Source organism: Phyllobates terribilis, unplaced genomic scaffold, assembly GCF_046119375.1.
Source record: "Phyllobates terribilis strain yellow unplaced genomic scaffold, ASM4611937v1 Scaffold_136__1_contigs__length_4911898, whole genome shotgun sequence".
In the NCBI taxonomy this organism is placed as follows: Eukaryota; Metazoa; Chordata; class Amphibia; order Anura; family Dendrobatidae; genus Phyllobates; species Phyllobates terribilis.
In genome coordinates, this window is record NW_027362896.1 from 259,474 (window position 1) to 280,989 (window position 21,516).

Sequence of the window (21,516 nt, forward strand, 5' to 3'; positions counted from 1 at the left end):
TAACACAATCCTAACCCTAACACAACCCTAACCCTAGCACAACTCTAACCCTAGCACAACCCTAACAGTAACACAAACCTAACCCTAGCACAACCCTAACCCTAACACAACCCTAACGCTAACACAAACCTAACCCTAGCACAACCCTAACCCTAGCACAACCCTAACACAAACCTAACCCTAGCACAATCCTATCCCTAGCACAACCCTAACCCTAACACAAACCTAACCCTAGCACAACCTTAACCCTAACACAACCTTAACCCTAACCCTAGCACAATCCTAACCCTAGCACAACCCTAACAGTAACACAAACCTAACGCTAGCACAACCCTAACCCAAACCTAACCCTAGCACAACCCTAACACAATCCTAACCCTAGCACAACCCTAACCCTAACACAAACCTAACCCTAGCACAACCTTAACCCTAGCACAAGCCTAACTCTAGAGTTTATTTTTTACACCGTTCCTCGTGCGGTATAAGTGATTAGACAACTTTATTCTTCAGGTCGGTGCGAGTACAGCGATACCAGATTCATATCGGGTTTCTATATTTGGCAGCTGTCACACCCTAAAGGGCAGAAAAATAATTTTTCCATATTTCGGCTGAAGAGTCATACAAGGGCTTGTTTTTTTGCGGCACAAGTTGACGCTTTTCTTGGTACCGTTTTCGGGCACATGACATTTTCTGATCGCTTTCTATTCTGATTTTTGGGAGGCAGAATAAACAAAAACCAACAATTCAGAAATTGCTTTTTGTTTTTTATGCCATTCCGCGTGTGGTAAAATTTATTCTTCGGGTCAGTACGTTTACAGCGGTACCACATTTATATAGTTTTTTATGGTTTGGGGCTTTTATACAATAAAAACTATTTTATAGAAAAAAATATTTTTTTGTATCGCTTTATTTTGAGGGCTATAACTTTTATTTTTCGGCTGATGGAGCTGTATGGCGGCTTGTTTTTTGCAGGACAAGATGACGTTTTCAGCGGTACTATTTTTAATTACATTCGTCTTTTTTATCGCGTTTTATTTCATTTTTTGTTTGGCGGTATGATGATGAAGCATCATTTTTTTCTTCGTTTTTTTATTTTTTTACCGTGTTCACTATAGGGGTTAACTAGTTGGACAGTTTTATAGGTCTGGTCGTTCCGGATGTGGCGATACCAAATGTGTGTACTTTTAATGTTTTTTTTTTTTTATAATAATATTTATTTATGGGTACACTATTTTTATTTTTTCATTATTTTTCATTTTTTTAATATTTTTGCAATTTTTATTTTAATTTTACCCACTTTCTAGCACTTTTTTAATTACTTTTACACTTTGTCCCACTATGGGACTTTCACTTTTTGCAGCCTGATCACTTGCATAGCATAGAGGTGCAGGAGCATCTCTGTGCTATGCGGGCTGTCAGTCCTGCACTGGCACAAGTTAGTTAGAACGTGCACTGAGAACGATCTAACTAACTTGCTGATGCCTGGTGACCCGGATGTCGTCATGATGACATCAGGTCACCATGGCAACTACCAGACCCAGCAGAGAGAGCGCGGGATCCTGGATACAAGGTAAGAGGGGTTACCTTCCCTTGCTCCCGGAATGCTGCAATCGACTTCGATCGCAGCATTTTGGGGATTAATGTGCCACTGTGGGACCGCTCCTGGCACATATTACCGGGTGTTAGCCATAAGGCCCAGGGCACAGGGACGTACTATTACTGACATTGTCAGTAAGGGGTTAATAAACAATTAATATAAAGATTACAAATCCGGACAGGACACAGATTATTACATGTAACACAATTTTTTTTAATCTGTGACTTCACTGCATTTAGTGGCAGTACTCACCTGGGTGGTCATATGTAGGAATCTCCTCTTTACACCGCTCATCACCTCTCACATATGTCTCTGTAGTATTAATATGGGTCAGATCTTCACCCTGAAACAAATATGATAAAAGTCACAGACAGATGGAGAAGTCCCATCTATGATCAGCTCTAATCCTGCCATCTCCACCGTTCTCATTACACAAGTAGAAAACATATAATACTGGTGGATAAAACAAGACTGAGCACAAGACCTTCACAGCCGTCTACACATCATAGGGGAGATCTCATGACACCTTCTCTCCATCTACCTGATGATCCTGAGGAACATTGGGGTCTTCTTGTTTACAGTCCTGTGGAAGAAGAGGACGGGGACATCTCTCTGGTGTTGTCCTCTTACTGGATAGATCTGGAGGAAACACATACAGGGACTGAATTCATTCTTTACATACAGATAATTATAGGCCGTGTGTATTTAGTCCTGTCTATTACCTGGTGATGTGAGGGGCTGGGGAACCTCCATCATGACGTCCTTGTACAGATCTTTGTGTCCTTCTAAATACTCCCACTCCTCCATGGAGAAATAGACGGCGACATCCTGACACCTTATAGGAACCTGACACACACAATGATACCATCATCCCCCCGATCCCTTCATAGCGTTACTGTATAATGTCCCAGCATTCCCAGCAGTGTCACCTCTCCAGTCAGCAGCTCAATCATCTTGTAGGTGAGTTCTAGGATCTTCTGGTCATTGATGTCCTCATGTATCAGGGGGTGAGGTGGGGGCCTCGTGATTGGGCTGAGGGGTCTTCCCCATCCCTCAGACACAGGGTCCTGACAGCGCTCACTAGAGGTCTTCTTCACTACTGTGTAATCCTGGTTATGGAGAGACACATTAATAAATCTCCCTCCAGACATTTCCAGAGTCCTCACCTCTCCAGTTCTGTCCATCTGTTATTCCCATAGATAAGAATGATGTAATGTGACGTCATCAGAATCTCTCACCTCTCCAGTAAGCCGGAAGAGGATCTCTAGGGTGAGGTGGAATATCCTCTCCGCCATCTTCTTCTTCTTGTCCTTCTCCATCCACTAAGGTTTAAGGTAAATTTTCTAGAAGATGGAAGATAATGATGAGAACGACTGAATCTACAGGATCCTAAATGGAAGGAAGATGGCTGCTCTGTGCGCCCAGGAGCTGTGATGAGGTCACAGGAGGGGAGGAGTCAGGGGTCACATGATCAGGGGCCTCAGTGGATGCAGGACTCTGCTGTGCTGGTTGTCATGGTGCTGGATGAGCTGAAGTTTATGTGTGGGGTCAGGAGGGGTTTACAGTGTGGATGTAGCGGAGCCGCGTGTGTACGAGGTGTACGGAGCGGAGCCGCGTGTGTACGAGGTGTACGGAGCGGAGCCGCGTGTGTACGAGGTGTACGGAGCAGAGCCGCGTGTGTACGAGGTGTACGGAGCGGAGCCGCGTGTACGAGGTGTACGGAGCAGAGCCATGTGTGTACGAGGTGTACGGAGCAGAGCCGCGTGTGTAAGAGGTGTACGGAGCGGAGCCAGGCGTGTACGAGGTGTACGGAGCGGAGCCGCGCGTGTACGAGGTGTACGGAGCGGAGCCGCGCGTGTACGAGGTGTACGGAGCGGAGCCGCGCGTGTACGAGGTGTACGGAGCGGAGCCGCGCGTGTACGAGGTGTACGGAGCGGAGCCGCGCGTGTACGAGGTGTACGGAGCGGAGCCGCGCGTGTACGAGGTGTACGGAGCGGAGCCGCGCGTGTACGAGGTGTACGGAGCGGAGCCGCGCGTGTACGAGGTGTACGGAGCGGAGCCGCGCGTGTACGAGGTGTACGGAGCGGAGCCGCGCGTGTACGGAGCGGAGCCGCGCGTGTACGGAGCGGAGCCGCGCGTGTACGAGGTGTACGGAGCGGAGCCGCGCGTGTACGAGGTGTACGGAGCGGAGCCGCGCGTGTACGAGGTGTACGGAGCGGAGCCGCGCGTGTACGAGGTGTACGGAGCGGAGCCGCGCGTGTACGAGGTGTACGGAGCGGAGCCGCGCGTGTACGAGGTGTACGGAGCGGAGCCGCGCGTGTACGAGGTGTACGGAGCGGAGCCGCGCGTGTACGGAGCGGAGCCGCGCGTGTATGAGGTGTACGGAGCGGAGCCGCGCGTGTACGAGGTGTACGGAGCGGAGCCGCGCGTGTACGAGGTGTACGGAGCGGAGCCGCGCGTGTACGAGGTGTACGGAGCGGAGCCGCGCGTGTACGAGGTGTACGGAGCGGAGCCGCGCGTGTACGAGGTGTACGGAGCGGAGCCGCGCGTGTACGAGGTGTACGGAGCGGAGCCTCGCGTGTACGAGGTGTACGGAGCGGAGCCGCGTGTGTACGAGGTGTACGGAGCGGAACCGCGTGTGTACGAGGCGTACGGAGAGGAGTATCCCGATTTATCTATCTGCACCCTCTGAATAGAGCGAGTTCTGGTCACTAAGACGAATGATGATGGGAGTGTACGTGCATGAAGGAAGCTGTCAGTTTCTATGCACCTTCACTTACCTCACTATGGCTGTATACATGTTTGTATGTATTTCAGCCATTAACTCCTTGTTCGGTCTAAGATGATGTAAGGTGGCTTTCGGACACATAGTTGATGGGAATTATGTATCACAGAGGTGGTTGTCCTAGACCAGGGGTCTCAAACTCAGCTGGGTATAAGGGCCGCACACGGAAAAACATTTAATTTGGGGGGCCGCATTGTTTGCATGACAAAGTGACATTTTTAGTGATACCATTTTATTTTCTATACACCTTTTGAACTGGTCCTCATCTTGCAGACATGGTCTCCCCTCCAGGTCCCCCATATTGCAGACATGGTCTCCCCTCCAGCTCCCCCATATTGCAGACATGGTCTCCCATGCAGGTCCCCCATATTGCAGACATGGTCTCCCATCAAGGTCCCCCATATTGCAGACATGGTCTCCCATCCAGGTCCTCCATATTGCAGACATGGTCTCCCATCCAGGTCCTCCATATTGCAGACATGGTCCCACATATTGCCGACATGGTCCCCCATTCAGATCCCCCATATTGCAGACATGGCCTTCATATTGCAGACATGGTCCCCATATTGCAGACATGGTCCCCCATATTGCAGACATGGCCTTCATATTGCAGACATGGTCCCCATATTGCCGACATGGTCCCCCATCCAGGTCCCCCAATATTGCAGACATGGTCACCCATCCAAGTCCCCCATATTGCAGACATGGTTCCCCATATTGCAGACATGGTCCCCCATCCTGGTCCTTATGTTGCAGACATGTCCCCCATCCAGGTACCCATGTTGCAGACATGTCCCCCATCCAGGTGTCCCCCTATACTGCGCACAGGGCCGCCCCCCCATACTGCGCACAGGGTCCCCGCCCCCTCCCCCATACAGCGCTCAGGGTCCCAGCCCACCCCATACAGCGCTCAGGATCCCCCCCCCCATACAGCGCTCAGGGTCCCACCCCATATAGCGCTCATGGTCCCCGTCCCCATCCCCCCATACTGCGCTCAGGGTCCCCCCCCCATACTGTGCTCATGGTCCCCGTCCCCCCATACTGCACTCAGGGTCACCGCCCCCCCATACTGCGCTCAGGGTCCCCGTCCCCCCATACTGCGCATGGTGCCCCCCCCCCTATACTGAGCACAGGTCCCCTGTGCTGTATCTCGCATGACAGAGAAAAAACTAAAAAAAGATTCTCACCTGTCCTCCGTTCCCTCGGCGTCCTTTCTGCACCTGTGGCCGCAGGCACAGACCCCGTAACGATCGCGGCTTTCTCCAGCAGCCGCCGATATCAGCGCTGTAGTGCAGTGTATTGCCGCGCGGAGGCCAGCAGCTGACATCTGCCCATGTCAGTGACGTCATACGCCGCCGCGCTGGGACGCAGATGTCAGCTGCTGGCCTCTGATAGGCTGGCACTGATATTGCTGTGCACAGAGCCGGTCTCTGCACGGCCATATACTGCACTACAGCGCTGATATCGGCGGCTGCTGGAGAGAGCCGCAATCATTACGGAGTCTATTTGCCTGCGGGCCGCAAGAAGCAGCCGGAGGGGCCACATTTGGCCGCGTGTTTGAGACCCCTGTCCTAGACTGTCTCTAAAGTGTCATTGTTGGAACGGTTTACTTTGCTTTGCCTCCATTGAAAGGCCGTTTATTTTCCTATGCTTGTGATGTGGTTTATGAAGAACCAATAACCCAGCAAGGACATATAAATGGAAACAGTTCCTGTGTTACCTCACCACGCACCAAAGTGAGTAGCATTCCCACAATTGGTGTTAGAATTGCGGGCAGCGTTCCTAGGGAACATGTGTAACTACTACAGAGGTACTGCATGCCCCCAGTGAAGGCGGCCATAAGCCAGTAAATAACGTCAGATAGCATGGAGAACCTAGTGAAACACCTGGTACAAGCCCAGCTGTAGCAGCAGTACCAACAACAGCTGGCGCAACAGGAGCCAAATAAGCTGCTTATGCAACAGAGGTTCGTGGCATGGCGGCAGCTTCGACTCCAAGGTCAGCTGATTTCTCCATCCAGAAGGCAGTAAGGAGAGCTCTGCAGAAAATGACCAAGGGTGATGACACAGAGGCCATTTTTGAAAGATTCGCCGAGAGGGAGAAACTCTCGCCAGAGCAATGTGCTGATGCAATACTTAATGGGGGAGCTCCAGAAGGCCTACTCTGACTTAGCCTTAAAAGATGCGCTTAGGAGTGACAATGACTGCCAGGGTACAACGTGTCCACCGCTGGGCATATCACTGTGACAAACCCCCTCCCTACCAAGTGTTTGATTTGCTGAACCACGTCCAAAAATGGTTGCAGGCAAAGACCTCTACCCCTGTGCAGATGGTAGAGCGAGTGGTAATGTACCGGTTTGTGCACTCCTTTCCGAGGCCAATACAGACTTGGGTTGCCCAGGGGGATCCCCGGAATGCAGATGACCTGGTCAGACTGTTCGAAAGATATCACGGGGTCGATGGTTCCTTGGGGACCCTCAAAAAGGGGTGGGGCGTCCAAGGTCAAAAGGCTCAGGGGAGGTTATACCAAAGGTCCCAGCTGGCAATATATGCTGGAAATATCACGGCCCAGGCCATATAGCCCCCCATTGTCCCCTGACTTCCGAGCAGATGGACTGTAGCCTGGGTTGCCACTGTTCATACTATGTGTATCCAGTTTGCAGTTCGATCTTTCCACGCAACAAGGGGCCACAAGCTTGTCCCGTAATCGGGAATGGCCGGCAAGTGACTGGACTGCTAGGCTTAGAAAGTTTGTTGACCCTCGTGAGGGCCACATTTCCTCTCCAGCTGATCCCTGGAAAGAAGGTTGACGTCAATTGCTTTCACGAGGATGCTAAAGGCTATCCAGTGGCGAGAGTGGACATTGGAATGGGCCAAGGTACTGAGTCCCACGAGATTGGCGTGGTCTAGGACTTACTGCACCCCATTATTATAGGCCAGGACTTTTGTTTGTTTTGGGACTTTTGGGGGAGGGTGACAGTGCTCGATTAAGAGACGGGTCGCCCCTAAAGAACTGTCACCACACTCAGAGTCTGACGGGTTTCCCTTCTGTGTCCTTGTGGGGGATGACAAGGTAGTGTCCCTTGGGGCCAACATACCTGATGTAGGGGTGACTAGTGAAAATGTTAGGTCCGCCCTTGATAGGGAGCTAATGCTAAAGGAGGCATTCAATAATGTAACCGTCTTAAACAGTATAGCGCAAGAGCCAGGGGCTGACACCAGGTTTACCTATTTTATGTTGAGTGGGGAGTTATTGTACAGCGTTATTAAGGTCAGAGAGGAAATAGTGGAGCAATTGTTGGTACCCTGACCATGTAGACGAAGGATGATGGACATGGTCCATTCACATGTCTTGACCATTTGGATGTGGATAAAAGTGGATAAAACTTTAGAACAGGTTGTGCGGAGGTTCCATTGGCCTGGTTGTCACCAGGAAATCTTAAAGTATTGCAGGTCCTGTCCCACCTGCCAGATAATCGCCCCCTCCTCTCACTTTCGACATCCCCTCGTACCATTACCCATCATAGAAGTGCCGTTTGAGCGAATTGCCATGGACTTGGTCCATCACCTGGTTAAATCTGCTTGTGGGCATCAATACATATTGTTCATCCTTGACTATGCTACGTGGTGCCCTGAAGCGGTTCCCCTGAGAAACTCCTCGGTGGTAAGTAAAGCCCACGAGTTGGTACACATTTTATCCTGGACCGGATTACCGGGGGAGATACTTACCGACCAAGGAAAACCCTTTATGAGTAAGGTGATGAGGGAACTGTGTAAGGCCCACAAATTACACAACTGAAGACATCCATGTACCATCCCAGATGGACGGCCTTGTGGAAAGGTTAAATAAAACATTGAAGAGTATGCTTAAGAAGGTCATATAGGACGGTCAAGACTGGGACTGTCTCCTCCCGTATCTGTTGTTTTCTATCCGGGAGGTTCCACAAGCCTCGACCGGATTCTCTCCATTTTAACTACTATATGGTCGACATGCAAGGGGTCTCCTTGATATAGCAAAGGATTCCTGGGAAGCCGAGGTTACGCCCCATCGGAGCATCATTGAGGATGTCACCAAAATGTAGGAGATGATTGCGAAGGTGATGCCCATAATAAAAGGACATTTCCTCCAGGCACAAGGGGCTCAATCTAGGGTCTACAACTGGGCAGCCAGGGTGAGGCAGTTCAGGCCCGGGGACAGAGTCCTTGTACTAATTCCCACAGTGGAGAGTAAGTTTTGGGCCAAATGGTAAGACCCCTATGAGGTGGTAGAGAAGCTTGGTGAAGTGAACTACAAGGTTCATCACAGATCTACCTCTCTGTACTCGATATCAACTCCTTACTAACCAGAATACCACAATGTCTGTCTGCTATTTCATCTTTCTTCTCTGCTAGATTCCTAAAACTTAATATGGATAAAACCAAATTCATCATATTTCCACCATCTCACTCAACCCCCCTCCTGACCTATCTATCAAAGTCAATGGCCACCCACTCTCCCCAGTCTCGCAAGCTCGCTGCCTCTGGGTAACCCTTGACTCTAATTTCTCCTTCAAACCTCATATCCAAGGCCTTTCCACTTCATGCTGACTCCAATTCAAAAATATTTCCCGGATCCGCACATTCCTCAACCATGAATCTGCAAAAACACTAGTGCGTGCCCTCATCATCTCTCTCCTCGACTACTGCAACCTCCTGCTCTGTGGTCTCTCTTCTAACTCTCTCGCACCCCGGCAATCTATCCTAAACTCTGCTGCCCGACTAATGCACCTGTCCCCCCGCTATTCTCCTGTCTCTTCCCGCTGCCAATCCCTGCACTGGCTCCCCATTGCCCAGAGACTCAAGTTCAAGACCCTAACCTTGGCATACAAAACCATCCATAGCCTATCTCCTCCATATATCTATGACCTAGTCTCCCGGTACCTACTTGCATGCAACCTCCGATCCTCACAGGACCACCTTCACTACTCTGCTCCTTTCTCCTCTTCCCACAATTGCATACAAGATTTCTCCCATGCATCCCCCCTACTCTGGAACTCTCTACTCCAACACGTCAGACTCTCGCCTACCGTGGAAACCTTCAAAAGGAACCTGAAGACCGACCTCTTCCGACAAGCCTACAACCTGCAGTAACCCTCACTGCATGACCAGCTGTACCCTCACCTACGGTATCCTCACCCACCCCTTCTACACTGTGAGCCCTCACGGGCAGGGTCCTCTCGCCTCCTGTGCCAGTCGGTGACTTGTTTTTGTTTAAACTATTGTACTTGTTGTCTGCTATGTATACCCCTTTTTCACATGTAAAGCGCCATGGAATTAATGGCACTATATTAATTAATAATAATAACCAGGAAGACTAAAACTGTACCAAGTGTACGTAGGTGGCAAGATAGGGAGCCAGTTGAAACTCCGTGTTTTCTGGACAAGCCTGAAACAGATGTTGAAAGAGTCATAATAGCAAAGATGCCATTGAAGGCTCAAAAATAGCAGTGCGGGAGTTGTTGCAGCAGAACAGGGACCTGTTCTTAGATTTGCTTTTTTGTACAAAGGTCATAGAACATGAGGTTCTGATTTAATCCCATGTGCGGGTGAACTTGAAGCCCTATCTAATTCCTGAGGCCTGGCGAGAGCTATTCTCCAAGGAATCTCTGAGTCACTGAGGAATCAGAGAGGGTGGTCTAGCCCTATTGTCCTGGTTCCAAAACCTGATGGCGAATGGAGGTTCTGTAACGATTATAGGAAGCTGAATGAAGTCCAAGTTCAACGCATATCAGATGCCGTGTGTCGATGACCTGATCGTGAGACGTGGGCTGGCAAGGTATACAACTGTGTGACCCACTACTACTCAGGTAGCGTTAGCCCTCCCTGGGAAAGGTGTACTCGGACTGCGGGCCGGTGGCAGAGGGGGATGCAGTCGTGGCCTTGGCCCGGTCCGTGGCCAGGGAGCACACATTAAAAATATAGGGTAGTGGATGAGTGGTTATTTGTCTGCAACGCCTCCTGTGGTTTCTGCTGAGGACCACCAGCGCTGCGACAGTCCTCTGAGGCCGGTGTTCTAGCAGCTTGGGATGGAATAGCTCCCCGCAGGTGGAGCTAGGCCTCAGGGCAGAGTAGAAGTGCAGTGCAGAGGAATGGTGGGTGCGGTGCCGCGCAGAAATGAGAGAGAAGAGGCGATGTATGAAGTCATCCAGGTTTTACTCACGGTAGACTTGTTTTCAGCCACAAAGCATCTCTTTGTTCCTCACGGCGCGCTGCGGCCACCAGGATGGGGTTCAGCTCACTCCGGGTAGCTCGGGTGCACCAGACAAAACCCCAGCACCAGTGTGTTCCTCTCACTTGCTGTACTAGAACCGCCTCGTGCCCCTACTAAGTCCCGTACGTGCACCGCAATGTCCGCTGAAGGTGGCTTGTAGCCCCCGGACCGCCTAGGTCCCTTATTGGTGACTGGGGTGTAAACGTGGCGTAATGCTGGGGTCCCTCTGGATAGACGCAGATTAAGGGGATACAGGTGACGACTCTGCTCCATCCGTATTCCCCCTGGGATCCACTTCAGCCTCCGGACTTTTCTGACAGAGACCTGGAGTACAAAGTCAGATAATCGGGGACCGGTACCCCCTCTTGCGGCAGGAGTCTCTCTGGCGGGGCCAGAATAAGGGTAGCAGGTGGCGACTCCGCTCCGTCCACATCCCCTGAGATCCTTTCGCCTGTGGAGCTCTTCTCCTCTGCTCCCCTCCTAGGCCTTCTGGTGTGAACTAAGACATAGGACACAGCCAGCTGTAACTCAACTCTGCCCCAGCCCCCAATCTCAAGGCCTGAGACCGGGAATAGCAGCATCTTGAGGCAGCTGCAGCTTGTACTAACTGTCACCTCCAGGGAACTGCGACAAAAGACCCGGTATTAAAGATGGCATCCATATTTATATGGATGTATTAGTGTAACCGTAAAGTGCTTCCTCCACCCTACTCACTACAAGGTTCCCCCTACTTTTGGTTCCCCCCTTACTCCTCCATTCAGGACCGGGGCAGCACATTGTGCTCTAAACCCCCTTCAGAATGGGAGTGTGTAGTGTTGGATGTGTGGTGGGGTCCTGTGTGGTGCTCCATCCTTACCTCGGAGAGGAGATACCACACCTCGTTCCATGAAGTGCAGTACCCCTGTGGCGACTGAACTCTCAGGGGCGCCACATAACCACCTTGGATTTAACTAAGAAATATTGGCAAATCCCCATGTCACAAGAAGCCAAGAAGAAGACTGCCTTCTCTATGCCCGACGGATGTTTCCAATATGTCCCGATGCTGTTTGGTCTGCAGGGAGCCCTGGCCACCTTCCAGAGTGCCATGGACTGGATCCTCGCAATCCGTAAGAATTACACTGCATCATACTTTATATATCGTAATCTTCAGCCCAGATTGGAGATGTCACCTGCAAAAGGTCCAGGCGGCGTTTGATCCTCTCAGGAAGGCAGGGTTTTCTATAAATCTGAAAACATTTTGCCATGGGAAATAAAGAGGCCAAATAACTAGGATATGTAGTAGGTAGAGGCGAGATCAAACCCCAGATCAGTAAAGTAGATGCAATCCAAAACTGGCCAAGACCACTCTTAAAGAAGCAAGTTAGAGCCTTTCTGAAAATGAAAATAACGGACAGTGAGTCATGTAATGTGTGGTCTCTAAGTAAAGGTAATGTGACGGGAGCTAGTTACCCCATCCGCAGATGTCCAATCTTCTTCTGCCGGCCCCTGACATGGAAAGGCTTTTCTTACACTGGGATATATAAAATATGACTATCGCACTGTGTCTCCAAGATGAACTAAAACTTTTATTCTTACAAGCAGGTTTTATAGAGAATCACACAGGCTATTTTTTAGCACCCATTGTTCTCACCAGATAATACCCACAGTAGGCTCCCAGACAGCAGTTATGCAACAACCCATTAATCAGCACATTGTCTGTTGGCCCCTGCTAAGTGAGCACAGGAAGGTGGGGGTCAGGAGTGCTTCGGTCACATCACAGCATGTCCAACAATATGCGATCCACAATATTCACCCCACTTTGTAACATTATGTCCCATTAGCTGCATAGGCGCTACGACAACCCCCATGTGGCAAAATCTTGGAGTACGGGGTTGATCCGTCACAATCCTCCCCCTTCTCGGACATGATCGGCCTACCCAGTCTGCTCCCCGACGGATCAGCTGGAGGAGGTCCACGATTTATGAGGTTGGTAGCAGGTCAGTTTGTCGGCTTAGTCCATCGGCGTTACCATTTTGCTTGCCGGGTCTATAGTGGATGGTGAAGTCTAACGGTTGTAGCGCCAAACTCCACCGTAGTAGTCTGGCATTGTCCCCGGAGACCCGATTAAGCCATACCAGGGGGTTATGATCCGTTATGAGGGAATACTATCTTCCATACAAATATATTTACAAATACTACTGCCAGGCATTCCTTTTCGATGGCCACATAGCTGACTTCTCGAGGCAGTAATTTCCGACTCAGATAAGCTATTGGGTGTTCTTGGCCGTCCGGCCCAACTTGGCTCAGTACTGCCCCTAACCCAAACATAGATGCGTCCGTGTGAACAAGGAAACATTTAGTTGGATCGGGTGCGGCCAATATCGGGGTATTTGTGAGAGCGTCCTTTAGCTGGCGGAAGGCTTCCTCACACTCGGGGGTCCAAGTTAACTGGCGGGGGAGGTTCTTACGTGTCAGATCAGTGAGGGGCTTGGCAATGCTGCTGTAATTAGGGACAAATTTCCTATAATACCCTGCTGTCCCTAGAAAGGCCATGACTTGGGTTTTAGCATGTGGGGTGGGCCACTTGGCTATGGCCTCAATCTTGGCGGGTTCCGGTCGTTGTTTTCCACCCCCCACCCAATGTCCTAAATACTGCACCTCTGCTTTGCCTACGTGACACTTGTTGGGATTCAGGGTGAGTCCGGCTTTGTGGATCCTATCCAATACTGTCTCTAGATGATTTAGATGCTCATCCCATGTCGCGCTGTAGACGGCGATGTCATTCAGGTAGGCACAAGCATAGTCCTGGAGACCATCCAGAAGCCGGTCAGCCAGCCTCTGGAAGGTCGCGGGGGCATTCTTCATCCCAAATGGCATAACCCAAAACTGGAATAAGCCAAACGGGGTGACAAATGCAGACTTGGGAATAGCATCAGGACTTAGGGGAATCTGCCAATAGCCTTTGCATAGATCGATGGTGGTCAAATACTTTGTCCCAGCCAGCCGGTCTAACAACTCGTCCACACGCGGCATGGGATACGCATCTGTCACAGTTTTCTCATTTAGCTTGCGATAGTCTACCCAAAACCGGGTAGTCCCATCTTTCTTAGGCACTAACACTACAGGGGACACCCAGGGACTATCTGACTCCTCAATGACCCCTAAACGCAACATCTCCTGTATCTCTTGTCGCATCCCTTCTCGTACAGACTCCGGGACGCGGAAGGGGGGTTGTCTCAGGGGGGTCTGATCTTGTGTCTCAACCTTGTGTTGTGCAAGTCGGGTGAACCCCGGTCTCTCTGAGAACATCCTCTGACGCTGCCTCAGCAATGTCTCGGCCTGCTCTCTCTCCCGGGTCCCTAGGTTTTCTCCTAAGTGTACCTGGTCCCAGGTTTTCGACTGAGTCCTCTCACCTAAGACATCAGGTAAGGGGAGTTCGGCTAAATCCTCTGCTTCGGGTGCGCAGATGGAAGCTACCTCTTCAGGGCGCTCCCGGTAGGGCTTCAGCATATTCACGTGGAACATGCGGATAACCCTGGGGTCGTCACAATCGGCGACATTGAAGGTGGTGTCGGCTATTTTCCCCACTACCCGGTAAGGCCCCTGCCATGCGGCCTGGAATTTGTTCTGCCTAACTGGTTCTAGTACCAGGACCTTCTGTCCTATCTCGAAGGTGCGTTCTCTAGTCCTCTGATCGTACCATACGCGCTGGAGCCGTTGGGCCGCCTGCATGTTCACGCACACAGCCTGAGTCAACTCCTGCAGGCGGTCCCGGAGTTCCAGCACGAAGGGCACGATAGGGGTTCCTGCTATGGTTTCCTCCCCTTCCCAGAGTTCTCGTACTAAGTCTAGGGGCCCCCTCACCCGCCTCCCATATAACAGTTCAAATGGGGAGAACCCCGTAGATTCTTGGGGCACCTCCCGATAGGCGAACAGGAGGTGCGGCAAGAATTTCTCCCAGTCCCTGTAGGTCCGGGTGAACGTCCCAATGAGTTGTTTTAACATTCCGTTAAAGCGCTCACACAACCCATTGGTTTGCGGGTGGTATGGGGCGCTTCTAATGGACTTTACACCACACAGTCTCCACAGTTGGCTGGTCACCTCTGCCGTAAATTGGGTGCCCTGGTCCGAGATAATCTCCCGGGGAAATCTAACCCGTGAGAAAACCTGGAGCAGAGCAGCCCCCACCGTCTCTGCCAGTATGTTAGGTAAGGCAACCGCCTCTGGATACCGCGTGGTGTAATCTATCACTGTCAATATATACCTTTTCCCTGATGGACTGGGTTTGGCTAACGGCCCTATCAGATCGACCGCTACTCGGCTAAATGGCTCCTCCACAATGGGAAGGGGGTGTAATTTGGCCTTGCAGCGATCTCCCCTCTTGCCAATGCGCTGGCAACTGTCACAGGTCTGGCAGTACTGACGAACATCATGGAATAACCCTGGCCAAAAGAAGTTTTGTGTCAGATGATGCCTGGTGGGGCTGACTCCGAGGTGCCCCGCCAAGGGTATGTCATGAGAGATTCGCAGCAACTCCTGCCTATACTTTTTGGGAACTACCAGCTGTCGTTTTACAGTGGGGCTCGTCCCTGAGTGAGTTTGCCCGGTAACCCTAGCAAAAAAGAAGCAAGACAAAAATATATCTCATACCCTACCATAATTATATATAAATGTAAAGCAAAGTTGCATAATAAATATAGGGTACTTAGTGAACTATTTTTGATCAAAAAAAGTATACAAGCCGTCCCACCAGCGGCAAGGTGACCCTAAATTGGGACGGTACCTATACTGCCTATATTAAAAACCTTACTGTATATCAAAGTTGAAGTAATGCATATAAAAGGGTAGACAAATAGGACCGGGTCCCAACTTTTTTTGATCAAAAATAGTTCACTAAGTACCCTATATTTATTATGCAACTTTGCTTTACATTTATATATAATTATGGTAGGGTATGAGATATATTTTTGTCTTGCTTCTTTTTTGCTAGTGTGAACATGCCTCTGTTTCTTGTATGTCTGCCATCTTAGACCTCAGTTCACATTGTCTGGTTTTTTTGCCCGGTAACCCTGTAGAGGAGTCCCTGATGCCATATAAACTGTTCACCTTCCAGTACCCCTCTTCCCTCCTGTGCCTTCCCGCGATACCCCTGCAATGAGGGATCCTCTAGTACCTCCTTCCTAAATTCTGCTGGGGTGTCCCATGAAATGTGTCTGGCTATGGGAATACGAGAAGAGCTGTAGTGTCTTACCTGGGCCTCCTCCGAGTGTGATTCCGCCTCCGCAGCTCGAGCTTGTCTCCGGGTAGTGACAGGATATGTTTCAGCCATAGCCACCGATGCCGGGTCGGCTTCGTCTTGGTAGCAGTGTACAGCGGCCCGGTTGAAGGTAGTCGTTTCCGGTTTTGGCCACTGGGTGCGCTGGGTCCGGTTGGGACAGTGTCTCTGCAGGTGACCCAGTTGATGGCAGGTGTGGCATCGCACCCCAGGAGGACTCTGGTAGGCCGGGGTATTGGTGGGTCCCCCGCCAAGCTTCTGTGGTTTAGGGGCCTCCAGACCCATGGGAGGGCCCCTTGAGACAGTTTTGGACCCTGACAATTGGGCCCTCCTGGCATCATAATGTTCATCGGTCAGTCCCGAAGCCATTCTTGCGTCTCGGGAGTTAACCCAGTAAAAGAATCGTTCTAACATGATGAGCTGTAGGACGTCCTCCTTCGTGTCTGCTTTGCTACCTTGTACCCACTGTAAGCGTGACTGCCATAGTTTACAGGCCCATTCAGCGTGGGTATCCGTTTCCCGTTTTGTGGTTTTGCGGAACTTTTGACGGTATGCCTCTGGTGTTAGAGCATACCGGGCCAAGATCACTTCTTTGACTCGCTTATAGTCCATACAGTCCTGATCCGATACAGTGCGATAGGCATCCGCTGCCCGGCCTGTCAGCTTGTTGGCCAGAATCTGGACCCAATCCTCCGGCTCCACTTTATGAAGTGTACACTGCCGCTCAAAGTCCTGCAGAAAGCCATCAATGTCTTCCTCTGCCTCCCCCAACTGTCGGAAGGCATTGTATTGGATCATTTTGTGGCTTACCCCTGCTGGTACCGGGGAGGAAGCCAGGGCTTCCCCAGCTCGCTGTATCTCCTGTCTCCGCTCCGCCATCTCCATCTTGGCTAGCTCTATCTTGGTCCGCTCTGCCATCTCCATCCTGGCTAGCTCCATCCGCTCTGTCCTCTCCATCTCCATCTTTTTATCCAGATCAGTACGCACATCAGCCATCACCTTATCTATGATCTGTACTGCCGGGTTGGGAGCATAAAGTGCCAGTCTGCTCTTTACCTCCCTCTGGAATTCAGTCTCTTCCACGTTCCCGTTGGAGGTTGTTGCATTGTCGAGCTCCATAATGGCTGCTATCAAATCCGCTTTTGTTTTGTTGCTGGCGGTTAACCCTCGAGCTTCCACAAGGTTCTTCAAAGTATTCCTCTTTAGCTTCCGGTAGATATCTTCCATTCAGTCCTTGGTTCCTGAAGAAGATGGACCGCATCCCACCGCTGCCACCAGTGTGACGGGAGCTAGTTACCCCATCCGCAGATGTCCAATCTTCTTCTGCCGGCCCCGGACATGGAAAGGCTTTTCTTACACTGGGATATATAAAATATGACTATCGCACTGTGTCTCCAAGATGAACTAAAACTTTTATTCTTACAAGCAGGTTTTATAGAGAATCACACAGGCTATATTTAGCACCCATTGTTCTCACCAGATAATACCCACAGTAGGCTCCCAGACAGCAGTTAGGCAACAACCCATTAATCAGCACATTGTCTGTTTGCCACTGCTAAGTGAGCACAGGAAGGTGGGGGCCAGGAGTGCTTTGGTCACATCACAAAATGTCCAACAATATGTGATCCACAATATTCACCCCACTTTGTAACATTATGTCCCATTAGCTGCATAGGCGCTACGACAACCCCCATGTGGCAAAATCTTGGAGTACGGGGTTGATCCGTCACAGGTAAATTTGCAATAAAAAAGATGGCATCACTTGCTAACTTCTGCGATCAACCAGTGAGGAGTTATCGCAGAAAATTAGAGATTTAATAAAACCAAGAAGGGCGGAGACCAGCCCACGTGAGGTCATCACAGGGGAGTGTGTGGGCAGTGCCCCTGTCGGCATAAAAGATCAGGCCGAATATTGATCTATACTCATGCCGGGTTATACATATTTGTGTAAGCGGGGGTCCTGTTCCATAACGGTTCGTTTGACTGCTTCCCTCCAGCTAAACTGAATCGTCTCTGCGATCGGCCTAGTAAGTCCTTATATTAATCCCTTTTTATTTTGTGTAACTGTATATGCTGTATTAAACATGAACCCTGCGTGAAACATTTCCCACATTCTGGACATGAATATAGCTTTTCTCCAGTGTGAATTCTTTGATGTTTTTGAAGATCTGGTTTCCGGATAAAACATTTCCCACATTCTGAACATGAATATGGCTTCTCTCCTGTGTGAATTCTGTAATGTTTATGAAGATCTGGTTTCTGGATAAAACATTTCCCACATTCTGAACATGAATATGGCTTTTCTCCAGTGTGAATTCTTTGATGTTTTTGAAGATCTGGTTTCCGGATAAAACATTTCCCACATTCTGAACATGAATATGGCTTCTCTCCTGTGTGAATTCTTTGATGTTTATGAAGATCTGATTTCTGGATAAAACATTTCCCACATTCTGAACATGAATATGGCTTCTCTCCTGTATGACTTCTGTAATGTTTAAGCAAATTTGACTTATTGCTGAAACATTTCGCACATTCTGAACATGAAAATGGCTTTTCTCCTGTGTGACTTCTTTGATGCATAAGCAATTTAGATTTATGTTCAAAACATTTCCCACATTCTGGACATGAATATGCCTTCTCTCCTGTGTGAATTCTTTGATGTTTATGAAGATCTGATTTCTGGATAAAACATTTCCCACATTCTGAACATGAATATGCCTTCTCTCCTGTGTGAAATTTTTCATGTTTATGAAGATCTGGTTTCTGGATAAAACATTTCCCACATTCTGAACATGAATATGGCTTCTCTCCTGTGTGAAATCTTTGATGTTTAAGCAATTTATATTTAGTTTTAAAACATTTCCCACATTCTGAACAGGAAAATGGTTTCTTCCCTGTGGGAATTATTTGATGTTCGACATCCCTTCTCTGGCTTTCATTTTGCTTAACAGTCTGTGATGAATCCAAGTAGATGACGGATTGAAAAGGCTCAGATGATTGATTTTTGCTCTGAAGGGCTGGAGGTATAGCTGGAATAATGGCACGCTTTTCATGGGTATCTGGTTTGACACCACAGTCATCTGCCAAGAATAAATCTGATTTTATTATTTTTTTATATCAATTCCTTATATTTTATAACATTTCTCTATACATACATACAGGCAGAAACGTTTCAGGCAATAAAAGGAGGATTAAAAATAAGCTTTATTACATTACAATCTACAGCAACAGATAAAAATACACGCCATAAAAACATGTAAGATGGGGTATTCACATCTCCGAGAAACTATACCAATATGTAGGAGGTGTAATAAAAATAAGATTAGCAAATATCTCCAATTAGAAATGTAGTATAGTTCTTCTGATTCGCTATGTCACTTACCCCATGTTCAGGGCATTGCAAGTTAGTTGCTAGTGGTCATAACTATGGATACCTAAGCTACTGCAATGCTCTGCACATGGGGTAAGTGACAAAGAATCAGGAGAACTATACCACATTTCTAATTGGAGTCTGAATAAACCTCGACCTCACACATCGACAGGTACTCCGAGGGTCATGGGATCACCATGCTGACGTAGCGACCCTCCATCCCCTTACAGCAGAAGGACAAGGTGGCAGAGACCACATTCGTGACTGTGCCGCGTACTGGAATGTTATTGTCGGGGGAGTTCCCGATTCGGACCTCGGCCCCCATCAGTCGCTCAGGGCAACAGTCCATCCTGTTGGTTATGGCGACGCTGGATGTCTTGTAGCTCTTGCCCAGGTCCAGCTTCCACCAGGGATCCTTCTCCAGGTTGGTGTGGGTGCAGAAGTCACTATTGAAGTCGGTGTCTTTGTTCCCATCAATGGCGTTCTTAGCCAATATGCTCCTGGTGGCATACGGATAGTCCGACACCTGGGAGGTCACTCCGGTCCTTGCTATGTTTGTGGTCCATGTGCAGGAGCAAATCCCAGAGCCAGAACCACAGATCCCAGTAGAATCAGAGAAGATACAAGATTCATCCTGCAGGAGATGTAAGTGAAGGTCCTGTGTAATCTCCACATCTGATAAATGCTGGTTCCCTGGTAATCAGTGACTATTCCCTGCAGTCTGTACTCACAGGAGCAGCTCCTGCACAATCTGGATGAATCTTGTATCTTCTCTGATTCTACTGGGATCTGTGGTTCTGGCTCTGGGATTTGCTCCTGCACCTGGACCACAAACATAGCAAGGACCGGAGTGGCCTCCCAGGTGTCGGACTATCCGTATGCCACCAGGAGCATATTGGCTAAGAACGCCATCGATGAGAACAAAGACACCGACTTCAATAGTGACTTCTGCACCCACACCAACCTGGAGAAGGATCCCTGGTGGAAGCTGGACCTGGGCAAGAGCTACAAGACATCCAGCGTCGCCATAACCAACAGGATGGACTGTTGCCCTGAGCCACTCATGGGGGCCGAGGTCCGAATTGGCAACTCCCCCGACAATAACATTCCAGTGTGCGGCACAGTCACGAATGTTATCTCTGCCACCTTGTGCTTCTGCTGTAAGGGGATGGAGGTCGGTACGTCAGCGTGGTGATCCCAGGACACTCGGAGTACATTTCTAATTGGAGGTATTTTCTGTTATTATTATCACACCTACTATATTTTGGGATAGGATTTTGGAGATGGGAATACCCCTTCAAGGCTGTACGCTTAGGACTTATCCAGGACTCATCCAGATGCCTCATTCCATTGTTTTTTTGTGATTACATTGATCCCTCTTAAATGGCTTTTTGTATTTTTATGTGTTTTCAACTGCGATCTAATAAATTGTATTTTTAATCTCTATATTGTCTCACATTTCTCTGTACACAGTCATGGTTGAAATAGTTGGCGCCCTTAAAATTGTTCCAGAAAATGAAGTATTTCTCCTAGGACATTATTGCAATTACACCTGTTTTGTTATAGACACGTTTATTTCCTTTGTGTGTATTGTCACTGATCTTTTCTAGTGAAATGTTCAATGGAGAATCAAAACTGGGCTTTGACCAGATTAATACCTGACCCTACTTCTCAACCCTTTCCTGATCTGCCTACATACTTCTTGTTGACCGCAGAACGGTTTGGCTTCTCACTTGACTGCCCTTCCGGGACATGTACTGCTGCTAGATATTGACCTTGGCTTCTCCAGCTTAGATGTCCACCTGCCTGACTTCTGTGTGTGACCCGGCTCTATTCTTGACATTCAGCTGTAATCTGGCAACTCACAACTACATTACAATTGGAGACATGGTGCCTTTCTGCAGCAAATAAAGCTCTGAGCATTAAAGATTTGCTGCCAAAACGCGTTAATCAAAAAAAGTGAAAAAAAAGCTTTTGTTTTATTACGCATCAAATCTATCTGCAAGTAAAATGCACGTCAATTACTTGTGTGATCAAACTCATAATATAATGACCACAGGATCTGTGACTTCTCTGCATTTAGTGGTCAGTACTCACCTGGGTAGTCATATGTAGGAATCTCCTCTTTACACCGCTCATCACCCCTCACATATGTCTCTGTAGTATTAATATGGGGCAGATCTTCACCCTGAAACAAATATTGTAAAAGTCACAGACAGATGGAGAAGTCACATCTATGATCAGCTCTAATCCTGCCATCT

The 21,516-nt window shown here is 49.1% G+C and overlaps 3 protein-coding genes across 3 annotated transcripts in view; all 3 read right to left on the reverse strand.

Moving 5' to 3' along the window:
• LOC141204934 (uncharacterized) overlaps positions 1 to 21,516 on the reverse strand; it is a 35,403-nt gene that overhangs the window by 12,522 nt on the left and 1,365 nt on the right. The window contains exons 6-11 of the mRNA XM_073663976.1: positions 21,353 to 21,443; positions 17,935 to 18,965; positions 2,527 to 2,784; positions 2,320 to 2,443; positions 2,139 to 2,236; positions 1,850 to 1,940 (exon numbers count right to left, since the gene is read on the reverse strand). Coding sequence (XP_073520077.1) covers positions 1,850 to 1,940; positions 2,139 to 2,236; positions 2,320 to 2,443; positions 2,527 to 2,784; positions 17,935 to 18,965; positions 21,353 to 21,443 — 1,693 coding nt within the window. The remainder of the gene's footprint in view (positions 1 to 1,849; positions 1,941 to 2,138; positions 2,237 to 2,319; positions 2,444 to 2,526; positions 2,785 to 17,934; positions 18,966 to 21,352; positions 21,444 to 21,516) is intronic.
• Positions 2,790 to 17,926, reverse strand: LOC141204985 (uncharacterized). Its single transcript, XM_073664035.1, has 2 exons — positions 15,862 to 17,926; positions 2,790 to 2,940 (listed from the first exon to the last, which is right to left on the reverse strand). The coding sequence occupies exons 1-2, from the start codon at positions 17,110 to 17,112 to the stop codon at positions 2,920 to 2,922; spliced, it is 1,272 nt and encodes a 423-aa protein (XP_073520136.1). The 5' UTR covers positions 17,113 to 17,926; the 3' UTR covers positions 2,790 to 2,919.
• On the reverse strand, positions 19,386 to 19,888 carry LOC141205002 (pentraxin fusion protein-like). Its single transcript, XM_073664058.1, is given in 2 exon segments — positions 19,386 to 19,816; positions 19,819 to 19,888. Coding segments are annotated over 2 exon segments (501 nt in total).